Source organism: Heterocephalus glaber, unplaced genomic scaffold, assembly GCF_053883595.1.
Source record: "Heterocephalus glaber isolate CG9 unplaced genomic scaffold, H.glaber_assembly_v1.0 deba00001442, whole genome shotgun sequence".
Taxonomy (NCBI): domain Eukaryota; kingdom Metazoa; phylum Chordata; class Mammalia; order Rodentia; family Bathyergidae; genus Heterocephalus; species Heterocephalus glaber.
In genome coordinates, this window is record NW_028258296.1 from 13537204 (window position 1) to 13560424 (window position 23221).

Genomic DNA, 23221 nt, shown 5'->3' on the forward strand with positions numbered 1-23221 from the left:
AGCGTTTTGCATTATCACCATTAATATTCATATAAGAACCCCCTACTGACTGAGACTGTGTTTCTCCAGGAGCTTATTAGCCATAACTTCTCAGGAGTAATGTCTATTCAAATCTTTCACTTATTTTTTAATTGAAATATCTGCCTACTTACTGACTTATATGAAGTCTTTATGTAGTTTGGGTAGGTATAAGTCCTTTGATGACATGCAACTCAGGATTTGGGTCTACCTTTGTAACCTACACTCATTCTTGGACTTAATGCAAATCTCATTCATTGCCATAATACCCTTACCCACACTGCTTCTGATTGTGACATTTATTTTATACCAAATAAGAAATTGGGTCATATCAATAAGATTCAGTGATCTTATCATGTGCTACCACCCTAAAACTGCTGGTCTATCAAAGACTCAATTTTTGTACCTGTTGGCAACTCTGTAGATTTGGTACTGTCCTACATAATGTGGTAAATGGTCTAAATTACAAACCAACAGGGCCAGGGATTTAGCTAAGTGGTTCTGCCGCCTGCCTGGAAAGTGCAAGGTCCTGAGTTTGATCCCCGGTACCCCCCCCCAAAAATAGAAACCAATATATGTAGTCTTTCCCATAGCCAGAATACCTGAAGCTAGGAGCCAGGTAAATGAAGTGGGAGAGCTCATCTACCACTACCTCCTAACACAGAAGCTTTGCTTCCCATATCCACAACTTTGGCCTATTCTAGTTTGGAGGATTTGGTTTCCAACGTGATATAACAATACCCTTACTGGACTGGAAATTGAGACAGCCCCTTGCCTATTTGGAGTTTCTCATGTTACTGAGCCAAGAGGCAAAGGGGGAGGGGTTATACTACTGGCTAGAATGTGTCCCAGTATAAAAGATGAACCAGATGGCTGCTATACTGTAAGAGCAAAGAGGACTGTGTCTGGAAACCAGAGATTATAACCATTGTGTTAGTTTCAGAAGGCTGCCATAACAAACTATCACAAACTTGGGGGCTGAAAAGAGCTATTTACTCTCATGGTTCTGGAGTCCAGAAATCAAAAATCAAAGTGTTAGGAGGACTGTGTTCCCTGCAGAGACTAGAGGAGATTCTGTCCCTCACCTCTTCACACTTCTGCCTTGTGGAGGCACCACTCTGGTCCTAGCCTCTGTCTTCACATGGCTTTCACTTCTTTCTCTGTGTTATCTTTCCCCTATTGGTCTCTTTAAGGGATCACTTACTGGATTCAGTGCTCTCACATAAATTCAGGATGATTTCATCTTAAAATCTCTACATATGCAAAGGCCCTTTTTCAAATAAGGTCACATCCATCAATAAGGTCAATTCACAGGAACTAGGGCATGGAAATATCTTTTTGGGAACCACCATTCTACCCACTAAGGCACTATTTACCCAGAGGTTAAAAGTTAACAGACTATAGAAATCTAATAAGTAAAAACCACATTCAGGAATGAAGGGCTGAATTACTTTCCCAGGTAGCCACAGCCGCAACCAGCTGAGGTGCTGGCTGAGAACACAGGAAATATGGAATGGGTAGTGACCAGTTGTAGACACGTATTTCTTGCCTGCTCCATGTAAACAACTGCCAATTTCTTTTCTTTTTCAGTCCATTACTATTATTAGGTATAACAGTGGTGGTTAACATAGGTTTTGTTTGTTTGGGATTTTTGTGGTGGTAAGGATTGAACCCAGGGCTTCATGGATGGTAGACAAATGCTCATCACTGAGCTCCACTCCAAACCTTAGTATTATCTAGTTTACAGATTATAAAAGAAACATTGTGACTACACTCAACCAAAGGATAAATGACCACCATTGAGAAATAGTAATGGGTGGGACTTTGGGTCTTCCCAAATTCAGGGAAAAAGTAAATGCAACATGTGCTGGCACATGAGCAAGTTGTATGAGAGGCAGAAGCAAGTTACTACTGTCTGGATGAGTGAGTCCATGTGGGTGACAGAAGCAAACTGTATGCCTTGTCAGCTAACGAGCAACATTTCCATTCATACTTCTACTCCTTTCTGTGAGAAGAAGCCCACATTTTCCAGGACCCCTTGCCAACAGTGCTCTGACTGGCCACTACCAATGACATCCGTGATTTATGGAAGGCACAAGAGAAAGAAAACCTTTTTCCTCTGCTGGCAGCAGTGAGCAGGCTTGGGACATCTGCAGTTAGCTCCAATAGTGTTTTGCCATTACCTCCAAGCATCCTCCCAAGAATCTGATTTCACTTAGCAATGTCGACAACTAAGGGCTGCATCTTGTGCCTTCTGGGCACCCTCTAAATAACCCACCTGGAATATACTGGGCATCTTAATTTGATCTGCTCAACATCTTCTCCCCTGCCTTTACTAACAGAATCTTCATCTTCTCCTGCAATGTTATTTCTCCCCGTGATGCTGCCCTACCAGGACTGTCAATTGCACGACTCTGGGGGGAACGAACGTGAGGCTGTTTTAAGCAGGTGGAGCTGTGTCACGGACAGCAGTGCCTCAAAGAGACTTCTTGCTATCCAGGTAAGTGGAACAATACTGGGCCTTGCCTATAAAAGCTGCTTTATAAGCTCTTTCACTCTGTGAGCAGACTTTCTGAAGTTTACCATCAAGGAATGCCTCATAACATATTCCCTCTGAAGAAACAAGCCATACTGATAAGCAGGGAGTCCCCAAAAGACAATGTATTTCACACAAGGACAGAAAGAGTACAGTCTGGCTATATAACATTAACAAAGACACCTAAAATTGTCCATTTTAATAAGGAAATTTCTTGTCAGTGGCAATACATAAAACAAAATTTATTTCTAATTCATAAAAATAAATACCCACAAAGGGAGAATTTAACCCACTAGAATTATAGTGAGGTCAATGACTCAATAGGGCCAACCAGTAATGTTAGGCAATGAGAACACCTCAAATCTATTAAAATGCTTTCACTCAATCATTTCATTAACATGATATAGTTCTGCTAATTGTGAGGTCCTCATCTTTATCCTACATCATTTACAATTTTAAAAGCTTTATTTTCTTTACCCGAATAAAAATTTCCAACTCGGTTTTTCTTCTTTTTTCAATTTTCTCTGCCTCAATTTGGCAAGTATGACAAATGTACAGATGGTTAACAGCTGGTCCTCCTCCATATCTAAAACATGAAAACCTCAAAATTAAAATCATGACAATCTCAAAGAAAGCTGATGTTCTACAAAATACTGTAGTTTCTAGTTTCTTAGGCAATGGCTGAACTCCCAGTAAGAATAATTCCTCATAGGAAGATTCTCAAAGTAATGTAAAAATCAAAAATTTATATAAGAACTTGATTTTAGAGTAAACAACTTTATCAATGTATTGCCTAACCTTCCTTATCTACATTTCCACTTTCTCTTATACCTACTTCTGCTACAAAATGTCAAAGGCAACAACAAAGTAAAAGAAATGATTTTTTTCAAATTAGCATACAGTAAATTTCAGTTACACATATGAAACCATAGTCAAGTTGGGGGTTTTCTTGGTACTGGAGATAGAACTCAGGACCTTGTGCTTGCAAGGCAGGCTTGCCATGCCGCTACTGAGCTAGATCCCCAGCCCAGTCAAGTTTCAATCAGATGAAACTTGCCTTTCAAGTAAGAAGCATTCAGGTATAAATTTTAATATTTGAGGCAAACAACTGGTATGGAAATTCTGATGCAAAATATTTTACAATAAAACTTAAGAGTAAGGGGCCGGGGATTTAGCTCAGTGGTTTCACCGCCTGCTGCACAAGCGCAAGGACCCGAGTTCGATCCCCAGTACCAAAAAAAAAAAAAAAAGTAAGAATATTCAATTTTGGGAGTATATACATGTAAAATTTTAGTGTTGGGCATATGATACATCTTTTGTTTTGTTTTGTTTTGTTTTGCTTTTTGAGACAGGGTCTTGCTATGTAGTACAGGGTGGCCTTGAACTCATTATGTAGTTCACACTGGCTTCAAAGTCATGGCAATCCTCCGGCCTCAGCCTCCCAAGTGCTGGAATTACAGGCATGCGCCACCACACCCCAGTACAACATCTTTTAAATAAAGTACTTTAAATTAAATAACATAGCTTGTCTTCATGGACAAATAATCAGGACATGAAAATTAGAATTATCTAGACTAGGGACACACTAGCTATATGTTCCTACTTACAGTTCAGAAGAATAAATGAACAAGAAAGGGTTGCTCTACATAAGCAACACATAGCACAAGGAGCATCTGTGAAAAAATCCAATCCCCTTCAAGCACATTTAACTGATTTTTCACAATACTGTACTATTTCATTTAAACAAACCTGCTATATAGGTTATCCCAAATGTTCTGAGGCAGCATCAAAACCAAGTCTTCAATATAATTAGCTTTTCGTGGAGGAACACCTGAAAAAAATTTAGATAGGTCTACCTTATTCTTTAATTCCTTTAAATTATGTTTCCTAAAGACGAATACTGTATATACCTTGAAATTCACATATTGAATTGCGGGGGGAGGAAAGTGGGGGGTGAAACCAGGGCCTTGTACAAACTAAGCATGTCCTTTACCACTGAGCTATATCCTAAGGCCCAGAAATATTTTTAAAGTTTAGGTTTCTATATGCAATATAGGATACCTCATCCCTTGTGGTTTCACTATACATGTAATTAATGAGAATATTGAGACTTCAACCAGAAAGTTTCATTAAAGCATTACACAAAGGTCTTGATTATTTCAGGAACAAACACTAGCACAGCCCATCATAAAGGCATAAGTTGTATTTAACAAAATGAAGGCATTTTCTTCCAGTACTGGAGATTAAACAGAGGGCCTTCATACAAAGCTGCATCCACAGCTGTTCTTTATTTTTTATTTTGAAATAAGGTTTCGCTACATTGCTAAATGGCCCAGGCTGGGCTCAAACTTAAAATCCTCCTGCCTCAACCTCCCAGAGTGCTAAGATTACTGGCATGTGCCACTGTGACTGTCCAAAATGAAGGTTCCTTATTAAATCCCAAATACATTTCCACACTTAGGAAAAGAGCCAATTATTTATTTATACAAAAGCAGTAAGAGGGCCGGGGATTTAGCTCAGTGGTTCCGGCGCCTACCTTGCAGGCACAAGGTCCTGAGTTCGATCCCCAGTACAAAAAAAAAAAAATGTTCAAAAGCACTAAGAACTGGATATAAACAGCAGCTGAAATCACTAACAATGGAATGACTCAGATAAGAATTATGTGAACAGAAGATTTACTGTACCATAATTAGTTGTTTATGCATCTGAATTTGCTATGCAATTAGAGCTTTGCCTACAGAAATAAGGTCTCTGGTATCCTTATGTTCTAACACAGCATTTCAAACAGGTACTCAATAGAGAGGCTACACACTACCCATGATTAGAAAGGCATGGCCAATTTCTGAAACCATACAGAATTAAACTCATTCAACTGGACAGCACATGGGGCAATGGGAAATAAGTGGAAGAGGAAAATTCTCAGATCTTTCCTAATTTACAAAGTAACAGCGAATTTCTTTCTCTACTTTGACAGGATTTCTTACCTCCATGAATGCAGAGAAAGTCATTATTTGAAATAGGGCCAGGTTCAGCAAAGGTCTTAAATTTATTCAGCCACTGTCGAGAAATATAAAACTGAAGGAGGCTTGGTTCCATTATGTTCAACAAATTTGATATCCTTCGTCTCTCTTTTTGTGCCTCTTCACTGCTCTTCCTATTTAAGGACAATGATTCATCAAATTCAGTATTTTTTTTTTACTACATTAGACTAGTAGGTTGATTTTTCCTCTTCCTTTTTACACCTGATCTTAACCAAAAGGCCAAGAAGCGATCCTCTTCCTTTTTAGACTTAGCATACATACTAATACTCTGGGTCTTATCAGGCCTTCATTATTTTTTTTTTATTGGATACCGGGGATAGGCCTTCATAATTCGAAGAGAAATATATGTTGTACTGCCTCTCAAATGTGTTATTCACCTCTAGGGCCAATACAGTGTCCTAACTAGTGGTGCCCATATAACTACTAGCACATGGTAAGTATCCAAATGTTTTTAAGGTCGAGCTAAACAGTTAATCTGTGTTCCTAGCTAGTGTTTCCTTTCAGAAGATATTGAAAGATTTTTATAGTAATATTTCCTTTATTAGCTATTTTAGGAAGAAATTTGATAATTGTTACTGCCTGCTTTTTAAAATTAAAACCAATCTTTCTAAAACAAAATACACCCCTTTGTCTTTCCCTTAAATGATTTAACATTTTCATGCTCTAGACAGACAAATGTCATTCTCTAGACAACCTTTTTAACTATATTTTACTCTAATGAGAATAAATAATTCTTCATCTCCACTCAGCAATCCATAACCCCAAAGAGTGAGATGTTCCTTCGCTGTGTGTAAAGCTAGTTGGTCCATGAGACAGTGACTTCGATTACCTATAGAAAAGAACATAAGCTTCTGCATTCTGTACTGTAGATTCTGAAACTTCAGTGACACTCTGATCGTCAAATTCATACCACAGATTATTTAAATTGTTTCGGCAATAGGCTATATAGTGTCCACCTATGTTTAAGGGAAAAGAAATCATTACAGTGATATAAATTAACACAAGAATGGAGTATAAACTTTTTTTTTTTTGATACCGGCGATCGAACTCAGGTCCTTGCACTTGCGGGGCAGGCGGCGGAACCACTGAGCTAAATCCCCAGCCCTGGAGTATAAACTTTTTGTATCCTCAGTGTCTACCACAGCAGATGAAATATATCAAGAGTTGTGATTTCATAAAGGACAGAAAATTTAACCTTAAAAACCCACAGGAGATTTCTAAGATTATGTTAAAGTTCTTGGTATTTAATCTTATGTAATATAATTTCCAATATTTCAAACATAATAGTAAAAACTATCCAATTTAATGAAATGGTCTGATTTTTCTTTTGCTGACATAATAATTGTACATATTTATGGGACTAGACACACCTTTATATATATAGTCACATTAGGGTAATTACCATTTCTATTTCACTAAACACAACATTTCTTTTGTGTTGGATGTCTATGTTTTTAATAACCAGCAGTAAAATCTATTTTTAAGTTTTTCATCTTATGTATTTTTTCAATCTAAGAACAAATGTCAAACCTGTATACTCACTACTTGCAGTCCCATGATGACAAATGACTGACAGAAGGTCATATGTCACAATCTGAGCTGGACTATCTTTAGCAAGAAATGGCTGAAGATCCAGGCCTTCCAGTGGAAATGAAACATGGGTGCTGATTTTGGTGGAAAACATCAGTTCATGTCTGAATCTTTTAAGGTGGATACATAAAATCTAAAAGAAAATAAAATTCAAAACCCTAATTGTTGTTACAAAACATGAAAAGCATTCAAGTAGTTACACTTAATACATTAAGATTTTAATTCAACAAGCAAGAAATCAAGGTGTTTGGTCAAAATGAAATAAAGTAAATTCTATTTGTAATTTTTAGTTAAAAATTTTCTTTAGGGGCCAGGGATTTAACTCAGTGATTCTGCTGCCTCCCTGGCAAGCACAAGGTACCAAGTTTGATCCTCAGTACCAAAAAACAAAAAAATTTTTTTCTTTAGTTTTACAGCCTAAGGGAATCTATTCATATTGAAGTATCAAGATTAAATATCAACCCTTAGTAGTCAGAAATTTATAACCTGATTCCAGGGATGTCAAAAATATGGAAACAGTGAAACAAGGTTCTTCCTAAGTTCAACGCTATTTGTTTTCTAAATTTATACCTGGCAAGATCTTACCGTGTCTGATTACTCCATGTTCAGCACGGTATACCATTAGGACCACTTACAAAACATAACCCAATTATTTTTAAAATTAAACAATCATAATTAAGTACAAATGACAACTGGTCGATAGAACCATTCCATTCTTGAATCATGGTAACAGAATTTATTACTACACTGTATTTCATTAATGGTTTACTACAGAAAATAAATTTAATTGAAGCTCATACCTCAGGAAACTTTTGTACTTTACAAAACTTCACTCCATTCCTCAACCTAAGGGTGAAAAAAAAGAGGGAAAATGTGTATTTAAATATACCACAAAAATATTTTTTAAAATGAAGATAAAAAGTATGACTACAAATGCTCACTCTGAATTATATTGCATATTTACACTTGGGAGTCCTATACTCTGCAAAACCATTTAAACCAAGATATCAGTAATACAAATTTAGGAAGTTCTGCAATTCTTTGATGAAAAAGAAATTTTTTTTAACAAACGTACTACTGTCTATTATCTGACTTTATCTTTGTAACATCCAGATATTAAATAAAACTGCATAAAGCAAAACCTAAATTTTATAAAATTTTAGTTCAGGTCAATACTGTATACTAAAACCTTTCTCTTTTTGGGGGGGGGTTACTGGGGATCGAACTCAGGACCTTGTGCTTTCGAGGCAGGCGGCAGCACTACTGAACTAAATTCCTGGCCCTTTTCTTTCTTTCTTTTTGGTACCAGAGCTCAAACTCTGGTCCTTGTGCTTGCAGGGCAGGTGGCGAACCACTGCGCTAAATCCCCAACCCTTCATTCTTTTTTTAAGACAGCATCTTGCTATGTTGTCCAGGATGGCTGCAAACTCCTGGGCTCAAGCAATCTTCTTCAGCCCCTCAAGTAGTTGGGACCACGGGCACACATCACTGTACCCAGCACAAAACCTTCTTTTTTTTTTTGTACCGGGGATCAAACTCGGGTCCTTGCGCTTGCGTAGCAGGCAGCGAAACCACTGAGCTAAATCCCCGGCCCTAAAACCTTTATTCATAATGTGGAGGGGAAAAAACCCTTGATATAAAGCACAGTTATTATTAATAATCAGTATTAATGTACACTTGACAGATCTCTACTTTGGATGTGGGAGACTACCTTCTTCACTATTTTCTCTTTTGCAGCCTGTACTGCCTTCTCCAAGGAAGGATCCCTCTCCAGGCAAACTACCTGTTCAGCTGTCAGCGAGGCCTTGAAGGACAAAATGCTGACACATTTCCGAAAATACCAAGCTGCTATTCACCTTCATTGACCAAACAGTGTGTTTTCACGTTCACTGACCAAAGTGACCTTTCTGTCATGAAAAAGACCAACAGCTGCACATCAAGGGCTCCTTGGCAAAAAATATCTGCTGCTGGGCATGGTTACACACACCTGTAATCCCAACACTCAGGAGGCTAAAACAGGAGGACTGCCGTGAATTCGAGGCCAGCCTGGGCTACAAAGTGAGCTGAAGGCCAGCCTGAAGTATATAGCTAGACTTTGTCTCAAATAAAACCAAAGGAAAAAACTGGTCTTTGGTGGGGGATGTAGCACAGTACAAGAGCACTTGCCTGGCATGTGTGAGGCCCTAGATTCAGTTCCTAGCACCATAAAAAATAAAAATTCCCCTTTATCAAGTCGTCAATCATTTTTTATGACTTACCACCAAAAGGCATTAAGTATTAATTTATTATAAGACAGAAATGGCAGCTGATAGTAGATACAAACAAAATCAGGTCCTATTCTGTCATAACAGCAGACAGCATCAGAGTTGGCATAACCTTTCTGAATTTTATGAAGATTTGAAACTACAGTACCTTGTACTTCCTGAATCTGGCCTGTTAATAACAGTAATCAGAAGAAAATGTTGCCTTATTTTAGAAAATGTTTAACACAAACTCACATAGTGCCTCAAAATACATACTTACTTACTCACTTACTTATTTATTTGTTTGTTTATTTGTTTATTTATTTATTTTTGGTACCCGGGATTGAACTCAGGACCTTGCGCTTTCAAGGCAGGCAGCAGAACCACTGAGCTAAATCCCCGGCCCAAAATACATACATTTTTTTTAACATCTTACATAAGCCTATTACATTTGTCAAAAATTTTGCCTCAAATTTGTTTTACAAAGCAATCAAATCTTTTTATAATTACTAAGACAAAGTTTTCTGGCCTGTATTTTTCTAAATGTAGTGTCATGTGTAACTCCACATGCCCAATTCATAACCAAGAAAAATACAAAATATGAAATTAAAAGCTCTGTCACTTACTTTTTACATTTTTCACAACTGTACATATTGTCACCTGCAAAGATAACAGATTAAGTCATTCATCTCAAATTAACAGCAAACTCTTTTCTTTTGGTTCTACAATTCTTTGATTTTGCCACATGCTAGCACAGTAGAACAGGGCTCACTTTTTTAGTCTAAGCTCATGAGTCATCTCATGTTTACCTTACCTAAAACACCCTCCTCCTCCCTCTACTATGAAGGGCTACCTCAAATCACATCTTTCATTTATTCACTGAACAAAATTTACTGACAGCCTGACGGTTCAAGCAAGGTACTGGATACATGAAAACAGTGAAGGACCTTAAGTGGTATGGAGGAGTTCACAGACAATTCAAGATGCAAAAATATGTCCCATTGTTTTGGTTGAGTTTTGCCTTCTTTGAATCCTGAACAGCTTTAAGCCATGTTGTCTGGTACTACAGGAATCTGTATCAATTCCTTCAGGATATGATCTTTCTTCTTGTGTTACTAATGCACAGTAGATACCAGCTTTGGGGTATATGAATAAATATGAATAAATACTATTTAAACTGCCCTAAAATTCAGTTTTAGGCTCACCCACAGCAATTCAGAGACAAAGAGATTCTGATTCTTACCTTTTAGTTCATCTCTGGCGAAGAAGGCAGCAAGACAATCTTGCAAGGTTACTACTGGACCCCAAAACCAGCTAGGGACACATGAGACAACAAACCTGAAACATTATTGACAGAAAGAAAAAGGAAGTGTTCTGCCAGTACAGCAGAAACAGCAGTTTCAGGAATCAATCAAAACAAAGAAAATAAATACATACCTCTTTACATATTCCATGAAAAAAGCTATCCAGCCTTGTGGAGCATACGCTTCCCCACATGATCCTGCTTTGACTATAGAAGTTGGATGACTCGATGAATGCAGCTTAGCAAGGTCTTCCTTGCCAGGAATTGGCAAGGACAGATCTTGAAAGGTCTCGAGGGTTACAGACACCTAAAATTGTTTTGTGTTTTAAAAATGAGATAAAAATAATCCAGTACCAACATTTATAAGGTTAGACTGTGGGTACCAAAGATCAAAGCAAGTTATAATAAGCAAAATAAGCCCAAACTCATATATAGTAATTAGTTTTATAATAATACCAGCAAAAAATTTTGCTCTGTACCAGGTACTGTTCTCACTTTAATCTTCATATAAACCTGTACGGTGCCGCTGCATGGCTCCCGATGCGTAATGGGCATTGTGGCTCTGAGAATACCCCAAACCCAGCCACTGTGGCCTGAACTCCAACTCTGGCTATGTTGCCCAGGCTGGTCTTGAAATCCTAGGCTCCAATGATCTTCCCACCTCAGCCTTCCAAGTAGCTGGGACTACAGGCTGATGACAAGTTTTTAAATGTTGCTTAAAAAGGAGAAGATACAAAACCTAGTAGGTAATTTTAAACACAGTCATGCACTATTGAGCAATGGGGAGACATTGTGACAATGTATTGTTTTAGGTGACCTCATCACTGTGCACACATCAGAGTACTCACACAAACCAAGATAGCTCTAACATCGGCAGGACAGTCTTTCTAGACCACTGTTACATATGCAGTCTGTCACTGACTAAAACATTGTTATGTAGCACATAACTGAAGCTGAAAACATTTGTGAATAGCAAATAACCTCCTTTTATGTGTGTGGTACTGGAGACTGAAACCCAGGAATGCTGGGCTACATCTCCACTCCTTTTTATTTTTCTAAATTTTGAGACAAGATCTCATTGTCTAGGGAAACCTCAAACTTGCAATCCTTGCCTCAGCCTCTGGAGAAACTGAGATTGCAAGTGTTGCACCACACTCAGCCAAAACATCTATTGGGGGGGGGGTCCCCCCAGGTATTGAACCCAGAGCTTTGCACATGCTAGGTAAGCACAGTTTACAACTGAGCTACATCCCGAGCCCCAAATAACCCACCAGACAATGACCCATTGAATGATTTAAGAGTGTAACATAGTAACTGAAAACTCAGTTTTGTCTTTGAGACATCATATTTATTAATTATATTCATTACTGCACTAAAATTAAACCATAATTTTAAAAAGCTAAGAAATTTTGACAGAAATGTTACTAAAGAATTTATTATTCTAATTTATGTCCTTGTTTTTGCCTATGAATTTGACTGTTACTATCTGAGCCCCAATGTTAACACAGGAAATATTTACAAGCCGTAAGTAAAACCAAATGTAAAAGATATGTTTATTGCCTTGTGCCCATGAACAGCTAATTTCCCAGCATACTTCATCAGCCTTGGGAAAATGTGTGCATCTTAACAATTCCTGTTGCTGGGCAACTTCTCACTTTTACTTGTAATCAAAACAGACAAAGCAGTAAGTAGTCTTTCCTGATAACTTATGTCTGTCCAAGGATGGGTCAAGATCCATCCTTTAAAAAGAATACTGCTGGCACAGTTTGTAACAGCTAAAGCTTGGAAGCAGCCCAAGTGCCCATCAATTGGAAACCGGATAAAGACGTGGTTTTTTTATAAAATGGAGTACTACTCAGCCATAAAGAACGAAAAACTAGTCATTTATAGCTAAATAGATGCATACAGAGGCCATACTCTTAAGTGAAATAAATAGGACACACATGTGTAAATACTGAATAGTTTCACTAGTGTGAGAAACTGATAGTGTAAACAAGGGTTAAAATGATTAAAATGAATAACTGATAATTTGAAATAGGAAAAAAGGTCCAAAGACGAAGGGGTGAAGGGAGGGGAAGGAGAAAGGAAAGGAGGGAAAGGAAAAACTATGAGAAAAGAAAAAAAAAAATGTAAATGATGTGTGTGTAAATAGGGAAGGGAGGAGGGGGAGAAGGGCGCACAGGGAATGGGAAAAAACTAAGAACCAAGATACATCATGTACAGGTACAAACACCCAATGATAAATGTAAATGAATTGCATACCCATAATGTACCAATAAAAGAACTTAGAAAGGGGAAAGAAAAAAAAAGAACGCTGCTGATACTTACAAAAAAGTGAATTCTGCTCCTAGCGTCAATTTATATTAATTCAAACACAAGAAATGTATGTATGACCAACAGTAGTAATAAGAAATTAAATCTTTCATATTATTTTTCAGATTAAAAAAAGTATTTGACAGAAATGTTATGTATTGTGATTCCCTCATACTCACCCTATCACAAGTCAGACACTGTACTGAACTGATGATTGTCCCATCAAAGATGTCTGAAATTACACTTCTGTATTTCTTGTGCTGTTTCTTTCTCTTTGGAGATGCAGACTGAGCTAAGATTGAAAAACAAGTGTAGAACATCTCTTAAAAGAACAAAATACTTCCATTACCATTTTTCTCTAGCATATTTAACATTAAAGATTACTATGCTGTAGAGAAATTTTCAAAATACTCTTACAGAACATTTTGTTAAACAAGTAAACCAATGAGACAAGGCTAAGAGGGTTTTGTTTTTACATGTATTTATGATTCTTGGTCACTATAAATATATGTAAAGGAAAATCAAAAAATTCAAAGGGCCCAGGATTTAGCTAAGTGGCACCGAGCCTGCCTGGCATCGAAAGGTCCTGAGTTCAACTCTTGGTATCAGAAAAAAAAAAAAGAAAGAAAAAGAAAAAATTCTGATTTAGTGCAATATTGAAATATTTTTTTCCATTGCAAAATAAGAGTATAGACTCATCACTATGACATTTATGTTCTGCAGGTCAAAAAGAGGGAAAGAGGGCCAAGGATTTAGCTCAGTGGTTCCTCAGCCTGCCTCAAAGTGCAAGGACCAGAGTTCAATCCCTGATACCAAAAACAAAAACAAAACAAAAAGAGGAAAAGAGATTAGAAAGTGAAAAGGGGAAGATTAAGATGAGATAAAGGGTTCTGTCTTGTGACTTCACAGTATTTCTGCTTTCACCGCACTTGCTTGTTTTACATACAAGTAAGGTTTTTACATGATCAAAGGATTTTTTTCTTTCTTTAGTTGGTGATACTGGGGATTGAACCCAGGGCATGTGCACTTAGCTACATCTCCAGCCCTTTTTTATTTTGACACAGCGTGTCATTAAGTCACTAAGCTGCCCAGGCTGGGCTTGAACTTGCAGTCCTCCCAGCCTCCCAGAGTATTGGAATTAAATTACAGGTTGCACCATCGTGCCTGGCTTAGGACTCTATTATTGAGAATCCTTTATGTATTTCTGGATATAAATTTTTTGTCAGCTATGTAATTTGCAAATATCTCCTTCCCCTCCTTTTGGAGACAGAGTCTCACCAGTAGTTCAAGCTGGCCTTGAACTCACTACGTATCCCAGGCTGGCCTGGAACTCCCTCTTGCCTCAGCCTCCCGAGGGCTGGGATTACAAGTGTGTGCCACCACACCTGAGTTTAAATAAACTTTTAAAATCAGTGCCATATACAAAAAAAAAAATTTTAAATCATTGTTGTATAGAATTCTACTATCATTTTTAAAGGATAAATAATATTTCATAAGTAACATTTTAAATTGTAAAATATCACAGTTGGCTTTCTAAATTAAGAACCAAAGCAAAGGAATCTGAGTGAGGAAAACTTTTTACCTTTCTTGTGTGGGGGCGCCAATCCTGGCCACAAATTGCCTGATTTAGGAGGGCTTGCTGATAAACGTGGATTAATACCATCATTTGATGGAAGGATCTGTGGTGTAGACAGTTCATTCAAATGGACATCAGTGATATATTCTGTAATAATTAAAATTTGTATTGTTACCTTAAACAGTAAAACTATTCCATATGTCCAATAATGCTAATTAAATTAAAGGCTGTTTAGCATGATATTCTGAACATAATTCACATTAATAAATGTCAGAGGAGGGCCAGGGATTTAGCTCAGTGGTTTCGCCGCCTGCTGCACAAACGCAAGGATCCAAGTTCGATCCCCAGTACAAAAAAAAAAAAAAAAAAATGTCAGAGGAGATATCTGATCAACAAGTACTGAGCAAAATAACAGTCATTTGCCACCTAGGAATCCATTTGATGTTTATAACACATTACTGTTGTAAGCAATTCTGGAAGTAAGCAGTGGACATAAACCCAAAAAAGGTATTATTTGTCCTAATTTAGGAGTCTTAAAAATAATATCCAGGGCTGGGGATTTAACTCAGTGGTTCTACCACCTGCCTCTCAAGCGCAAGGTCCTGAGTTCAATCCCCAGTACCAAAACAAACAAACAAAAAAACATCCAGAGTGCTGGCTTCAGGAACATATGTATTGACAAATACACACAGGAGTTTATTATTTTCTTATTTACTTACAGATGAAGTTGCCATGTGGCCTGGGCTACTTAAGTCAAATCCTCTGGCCTCAGCCTAATGAGTGCTGGCTGGGGCACCGTCTGCCCTCCACACCTGGCTCTGCTCCCTTTTCTAGTCTTTTTTTTTTTTTGGTACCAGGGATTGAACTTGGGACCTTGTGCTTGCGCGGCAGGCACTAGAACCACTGAGCTAAATCCCCAGCTGCTCCCTTTTCTTTCCATTCTCTTTGCAGTGCCAGGGATTAAACCCAGAACCTCTCACATGCTTCAACTGCTCTGCCACTAAGCTAACTCCCCAGCCTAGGCATTTTGGGTTTTTTTTAAGTAAAAGAAAGAGATTTTTCTCCCACGCTAACATATAAATCAGGGCCAGAGATTCAGCTCAGTGGTTCTGCCGCTTGCCTCACAAGCACAAGGACCCGAGTTCGATCCCCATACCGAAAAAAAAAAACAAACCAGAAATCAAAGTCAAACAGGAAATTCAGGCATAAAGTAATTATAAATATCCTTACTCTACTGTGACAAAAAGGAAATACAAACCTCTTCATAAGGAAAAGATTTTTATAGAACTAAATTATGAAATGAATCAAGCAAATAAGTTCCATGAGAGCTATTTTGATCATGTGTTGTTGGATCCCTAGTACCTAACATGTAATCCAAAGCAAGACGTTACACTCAAGAAGTATTTGAATAGAAAAAAAAAACTGTTCATAAAAGACCCTGAAACAGAAAGAATATTTGTAATCCTATTGGGAAGCTAAGGCAGAAGCATTACCACAAGTTCAAGGCCAGCCTGGGATACATAGTGAGTTCAAGGCCAGGCTGAACTACATAGCAAGACCCTGCCTCAAAAAAAACAAAACCAACAAAACAAACAAAAATCACATAAGTTGAATCTCTGATGGTCTAATTTTATGTACTCTGAAGAATGAAATAGCAGATTAAGGTAACTCTTAAAGCAATTTATATGTTTGTGTGTGTAACGTAAATAATTTAACTATCTTTTATTTGTCTACTTGCTCTTTCTCAAAGGACCTGACCAGGATTATGGCATAATCTCTAATAACAGGGTTCATTAAACTGCTACACGAAATACATCTGATGCAATTCCAATGACAGCAATCTGAATCTAACAGTATACTGTATAGAGTAAGAAAATTGCAATTTGAGTTATTTTTGCTTTTCCCCAAAGTCACAACAGAATTTAAAACAAAATGGAAAATTCTGGGGTCTAATTTGCTAGACTTTTTTTTTAATTTTTAAAATTTTTTATTACCACGTTTGCACTAATGATTACATTCCTCATGGGGAGTTAATACCTGCACATAACACAAATTAATTTTTTACTTTCCCTGCCCCTCTTCTCCCTCTTCCTTTCCTCCATCTCTTGGTCCTTTTATCTTTAAAAGACTTTTGATGAATTTTTAGTTCAAAGAGGATGAATTTCTTATATAATTAAATGACCTATAAAATTCTTATCCTCATATTCCATAATTTTAAGATACATGCAAATATTGCTAAACTATAAGTGTATTAATTAGAAATTCCAAAAATAACAATGACTTAAGCACTCACTGTCTACAAATGAAATACTATCATTTTCATGATCAAATGAAGAAATAGTCACCTGAGGCTCTGCCATGTATCTGCACTTTGACAGTTTCCTGGTTGTTCAAGTCCACTGTTTCAGACACAGAGTCTCTGTCTTTATCTAATTCTCCTTCAGAATTTACTTTATTCATCTTACTACACATCTTCTCTTTTTGCCAATCTTTTGATATTTCGGAATTGTTCTCATCTTGAATTAACATTGTTGTTTCATTATTATCTTCAGAAAAGCCTCTGGGGCCATTTTCATTCTCCGCTTTATCACTGTTGCTACAAGATTCACAGGACTGGAAATCCACATCTGACTGGCTCTTGTCATCTTCCATGGTCTCCTCAGCGGTTATGGTTTGAGGATTCTCCTCTACTTCCATGACCTGCTCTTTCAGTTCTTCGTGGAGCAGATCCATTAAACATCGAAGGAATTCTTGAGCATCCTAATATATCAACAACATGTTACCACTTCATCATACATGTACGTAGGAACCAAGGAAAAACAGAAAAAATGTGGTCTTCAATTGATTCATAAATGTACTGCATTACATGGAAATACCAGTTTGTAAACATAAGACACTACAGCAGTGATGGCAAACCTTTTAGAGCTTTCAACAATATAGCAGCCAACTGCAGCATGCATGCCATAGGTTCACCACCACTGCACTAGAGAGACTGGACACACTAAGTTCTAAAACATTATATGATTAAGGGCAGGCATGGAGGCGCACAACTGTATATTCCCGGGGACTTGAGAGGCTAAGATAGGAGATTCACAAGTTCAAGCCCACAGGGCAACAGAGTAAAACCCTGCCTCAAAATTTTAAAAAAGAGGTCTGGGGATGTAGCTCAGTGGTAGAGGGGTTGCCTTAGCACACATGAGGACCTGGCTTCAATCTCCAGTATCACAAAAAAGTTATGCAAATAAAACAAAAGTTTTAATAAAATGAAAATAATCTGAATGTCAGCTTTTATTAGTGCCATTAATAAGATAGAGAGATAATATACTGAATTAGCCTCATGTGACAATCAGAATTCAGAGAGATGTCCAACACTCAAATACTACAGTATATCAGTTTGGCTTAAATTAAAGCTTTATCCATTCTTAAAGAAGAGTCCATTATCTAACTGAAGTGCTATTGAAAAAAAACTCCTAAGCCCAGCTGGGCATGGTGGCACACGCCTGTGATCCCAGCACCCCGGAGGGTGAGACAGGAGGACTGCCGAGAGTTCGAAGCCAGCCTGGGCTACACAGTGAGTTCAAGACCAGCCTCGACTATATAGGAAGACCCTGTATCAGGGCTAGGGATTTAGATCAGTGGTTCCGGTGCCTGCCTCACAAGCACAAAGTCCTGAGTTCGATCCCTGGTACCAAAAAAAAAGAAACAAAGAAACAACAACAACAAAAACCAAATTCTTGAGCCTTAAATCAAAGCACTAAATTATAATCCTTGGAGTCCCAGAACTTTACATGGGATAAAAACGAACAGGGGTTGGAATGTAGCTCAGTGGTTGAGCACTTACTTGCCTAACATGCTCCAGTCCCTACATTTGATCCCCAGCAACAAATACACATACACACACACACACACACACACACACACACACACACACACACACAGAGTGGGGAGTAGGTAAAGATTTAAAAAGAGTATCATAAAAAAAATTTTTTTAAGAAAATCATGTGTAAGGACAGGTATAAGCACTAAAGACAGCATATAGGACAGGTGTGGTGGTGCACACCTGTAATCTCAGCACTTAGGAGGTTGAGGCAGGAGGATCGCTGTGAGTTTAAGGCCAGGCTGGGCTATATATAGCGAGTTCAAGGCCAAGTGAAGTACATAGCAAGACCCTGTCTCAAAAACCACCAAAAATAAATAAATAATAAATATATAAAACTACAACAACCAAAGGCTGGAAGTATAGCTCAGAGGATAGCACTTAACTAGTGTGCACAAGGCCCTGCATTCCCCAGCCAGACCAAAAACCCCAAAACACCAACACTCAAAACCTGTAACAACTGTAACTACCATGTGATACCAATTGCCAAAAAAATGAGAAAACAAAGACAGAACAATGAGCTGCACTAGAAAGTCCCGACAGCTTGGCCCGAGGCTCCGTGGAGGAGCACTTGCCCAGCATTCACCCAGTCCTGGGTTCAAACCCATGGCGATACCAAAAATGGGAAGAAGAGAAAGAAAGACGTCTTAGATATATACAATTTAGTACAATGTCTTAACTGTGAAAAAAAATTGGGATATTGTAATTCAAAATAAATGCCTCATGTGTTGAAGAATTTTAAAATGAAAGCAAAAAATACTGGAAATACAGGTGAAAACTTACTTGATCTCTGGATGTGGAACTCATAACTAGGGACACTAGAATGAATATATAGTACATATTTACCTACCTTCGAAGTTTCTAGAAAAATATATGTAAAACTTAAATTGTAAAAACATAAATATGTATGATAAAGGATTATTATTCTCACTAATGACACAAGGAGTAATGAATATTTATAGATGCACAAATAAAGGATAACAGCATTTTCCAAATTTATTAAAGATTATTAAGATAATGGGTAAAAAACTATACACTGACCTGCTGACAATACCCCCGAAACATTGGATTTACAGTTTTAATTCCTTGAAACAGATTAGTAGGCACAACAGACCCTGGCCTGAGGAAGAAAACATTTTTTAAAACAAATTTTTGTAATTTTTTTGATCTTAAAAACAATTCAAAGTGATAAACTGAAAAGTGTTCATGTTTCAAAAACATCATTCCAAACTACCCACTATACATTCCAGAGGCTCACAAAACGCCTTATCACTGATGTTTTATTGCTCTCCCCTCAATAATCATGCTCCACTGTATGGTCTTCCAAAAATACAACTTTGTGAATAGTTCTATAACAAAATTAATATATTATAACAAATAATTATTAGCCTAATAAGTTTTACAACAAACAAACACAAACAGAAAGACATTCATAAGGGCTCCCATGGTCTGGCTTTCGCTTTGTGAGAACAGCACTCCTGCAGGAAACTCAAAAACGTCAGGAACAACAGCTGACGCAGTTTAAACATCTCCAGACCACTAAGTCCTGTGTCTCTAAATTTCTATGACTCCTTCATTTCAACACTGTTTCAAATGCAGTACGCCAAATTTAACTGAATCAGCTCAATCTGTCTCTCTTCCACTTTCTTCCAGCTCCACAAGGCTACATCTTTTTAATATTTATATCATTTACTTAACAATAAAAAGATGAATACATTAAGTACATACCTGCTTTTATGCCACAATTCTGTCATCAGTTTGAGATAACTTTTACAAATGGCTGGCTTCTTATCTGTTCTAGCTAATCCTCCACAGTCAAGAAAAAACTGTGTCAACGGTGGGCTAATTTAGAAAACAGAAAAAGAGTGGAATCAAAGCTTAACACTGATTGACTTCTAGTCGTTCATGAGCCGTGAGCACATACATTCCTGCACCTGGTCTTTGCTGCTCCCTTTACAACTTCACATTTATTTTTTCATATCCTTAACAAGCTCAATGCAGTCAAATCAGATTTGGCCAGGCCAGATCAGAGTCCTCTGCACTTTCAGATCCAGTTACACCTTTCACACTCTCTTGGGACCATGTGTCCCTCTCATTCTCTAAACAGACCTTCTCCTGACCAGAGCACTGTGTAATGGCCTTCTCTGCTTTTCCTCTTTACCTCTCTAGCAAGTCCATTTCCCTTTTTATTGTTCTTTCTGCTCTTGTACATCAAAATACAAGGGTGGCTCTGGACTTGATCCTATACCTTGCCCTACCTTCCAAGTATGCTCCTTTCCATAGCTAACCTTAAAATCCCACCCATATGCTAGTGATGGCCAAATTTATATGTCAAACATCTTATCTAAACTCCATCTGTATCAGGTGCCCAAATTGATGGCTGTTCCAAATTTAACATGTTCAAAATTTAACTTTCAATGAACCTGCTCCTCCTCCCCTCTAATTCTAGTACATGGTACTGGTAACCGCCGGTGGCTCAAATCAACAATTTATATTTCTTGCCTACAATTCTATGACAGTCACCTATCTGGTATTCAAACTTCCATTCTCTTCTCCCTCCAATTCACTATCCACATAATAACCACAGTGATCTTTTTAAAAATGTAAGCTGGATTATTTAGCTGCCCTGTTGTAAAAACACACCCTGATGATGAAGACCTACACCCTTCATATGGCCTACGTGACCTGTGCCCACACCATTCACTCCCATGATGACCATATTCCCAGTACACAGTTTCTTCTAATTCCTCCAATGCCTCATGCTCCTTCCTGCCCACGGCTGCTTACAAAAAGTACTCATCTTTCTGCTGAGATGTTCCCCCTGCCCTCATCACCACCTCCTACTCATTCTTCAAGTTTCAGACTAAATGTCATTTCTTCAAAGAAATGATCTTTGATCATTAAATAAAAATTGGATTCCTTTTTTGCATAGGGTTATAGAACATAACCTACCTGGAACCTAAGAAGTTTGATGGTAAAGTATTAATAGAGATTACCTCAATAAAAATATCTAAGTAAAAAGAAGTACGAATATATTTAGTCTCCAACCACTGCTCTAAAATTCAATTTAGTAGAAAGGGCAATGTCAAAGTCAATGATTCTGAATTCCTGAGTAAATACACCTAAACTTAGGAGTAATACCCTATCTAATTGGTATGATAAAAAAGAAATCTGAACGTGTTATTAGAGTTTATTGACAGGGCCGGGGATTTAGCTCAGTGGTTCTGCCGCCTGCCTCAAAAGCGCAAGGTCCCAAGTTCAATCCTCGGTACCAAAAAAAAGATAGTCCACTGACAAAAAAATTTTTTTTCAGAGGCCTTCAAACCAAAAGTACCTTGAAGAATTAATTATCTCAAGCTCTTCATTTTCTGTATGTAAAAGTAACTTGCCCAAAGACACACAACTATCTACCATTTAAGCCAAGAGCAACATCTAAGAAAATTATAGACACATATACAATGACCCCTTAGGAGTAATAATGGATTATGTCCCTAACCCAGATTCTTTTGTGTTTGGGGTTTTTTTTTGTTTTGGGGGGGGGGGTTTGGAACTAGAGATTGAACTCGGGTCCTTGTGCTTGCAAGGCAGGCAGCAGATTGTTTTTGCTTTTGAAACAGTGTCTTGCTATGTATTTCAGGCTGATCTTCAACTCACTATGTAAACCAAGCTGGCTTCAAACTTGTAGTAATCCTCCTGCCTCAGCCTCCTGAGTACTGGGATTATAAGCATGTGCCACCATGCCCAGCCTAACCCAGATTCTTGCCTTCTCTACTTTGGAAGTCAACTACTGTAATCACATCATTTTCAGCTCAAAAAGTGACCTTAAAAATATATAAACAAAAAATTAAATTCTTTACTTACCAATTAGAAAGAGCCTGTAAAGCTGCATTCATGTAACAAGTATTTCCAATATTTTTCAAACCTGTAAGTCCTACCAAGAAAAAAATATGTCATCATTTAATACAAAAATGACTCAATTTTCTGGGAGTTTGTTAAGTATTATAATTCCAAAACTACGTTAACAATTGTGACCCGGTGTGGTGGGACATGCCTTTAATCCCAACTACTTCTGAAGCAGAGGCAAGAGGACTGCAAGTTGGTGGCCAGCCTTGGCAACTTTGCAAGGCCTTGTCTCAAAAATAAAAACAAAAAGGGGCATTTGCCTAGCATTCACGAGACCCTGGATACAAGCCCAAAGCCCCCCCCCACACACACACACACACAAAGTACATGAAAATATGTGTACAGCTTGATGGTGAAACAAGTGCTTACCATGCACAAGACCCTGGGTTCAAGCCCTAGCCCAAAGAAAAAAAAATACAGGGCCGGGGATTTAGCTCAGTGGTTTCGCCGCCTGCTGCGCAAGCACAAGGACCCAAATTCGATCCCCAGTACCAAAAAAAAAAAAACCAGAAAAAGAAATACAAAATAGCAACTTAACTCAGAAAGGTCACACTTTCAATCACCAAATTTTTGAGCGTTAGATAAATTCAAGAACTAGTTAGTTCAGGGATGGAGCTGTAGCTCAGTGGTCAGAGCATATTCAAGGCAGAGTCTGATCCCTAGACCACAAAATAAAATAACTAAATAAATAAATACATACATACCAAGGATTAGTTCAACCTCTGAGATTTACAGAACAACCTTTCCTAATTTGGGGGGGGGAGGGTACTGGGGATCAAACTTAGGACCTTGTGCTTGCAAGGCAGGCACAGCACCACTGA

The 23221-nt window shown here is 37.9% G+C and overlaps 1 protein-coding gene across 7 annotated transcripts in view; it reads right to left on the reverse strand.

Moving 5' to 3' along the window:
• Usp33 (ubiquitin specific peptidase 33) overlaps window positions 1-23221 on the reverse strand; it is a 51138-nt gene that overhangs the window by 6262 nt on the left and 21655 nt on the right. For 2 of the 7 annotated variants that reach the window (XM_087212927.1, XM_087212931.1), the window contains exons 7-21: window positions 22359-22428; window positions 20226-20339; window positions 19539-19617; window positions 16966-17380; window positions 14627-14767; window positions 13224-13336; window positions 10866-11038; window positions 10672-10766; window positions 10055-10088; window positions 7986-8031; window positions 7138-7318; window positions 6425-6551; window positions 5539-5708; window positions 4304-4385; window positions 3032-3140 (exon numbers count right to left, since the gene is read on the reverse strand). In XM_087212927.1, coding sequence (XP_087069053.1) covers window positions 3032-3140; window positions 4304-4385; window positions 5539-5708; window positions 6425-6551; window positions 7138-7318; window positions 7986-8031; window positions 10055-10088; window positions 10672-10766; window positions 10866-11038; window positions 13224-13336; window positions 14627-14767; window positions 16966-17380; window positions 19539-19617; window positions 20226-20339; window positions 22359-22428 — 1949 coding nt within the window. Of the gene's footprint in view, window positions 1-3031; window positions 3141-4303; window positions 4386-5538; window positions 5709-6424; window positions 6552-7125; window positions 7319-7985; window positions 8032-10054; window positions 10089-10671; window positions 10767-10865; window positions 11039-13223; window positions 13337-14626; window positions 14768-16965; window positions 17381-19538; window positions 19618-20225; window positions 20340-22358; window positions 23060-23221 lie in introns of all 7 variants that reach the window. The other 5 variants (XM_087212929.1, XM_087212933.1, XM_087212930.1 and 2 more) reach the window with 4 other exon arrangements.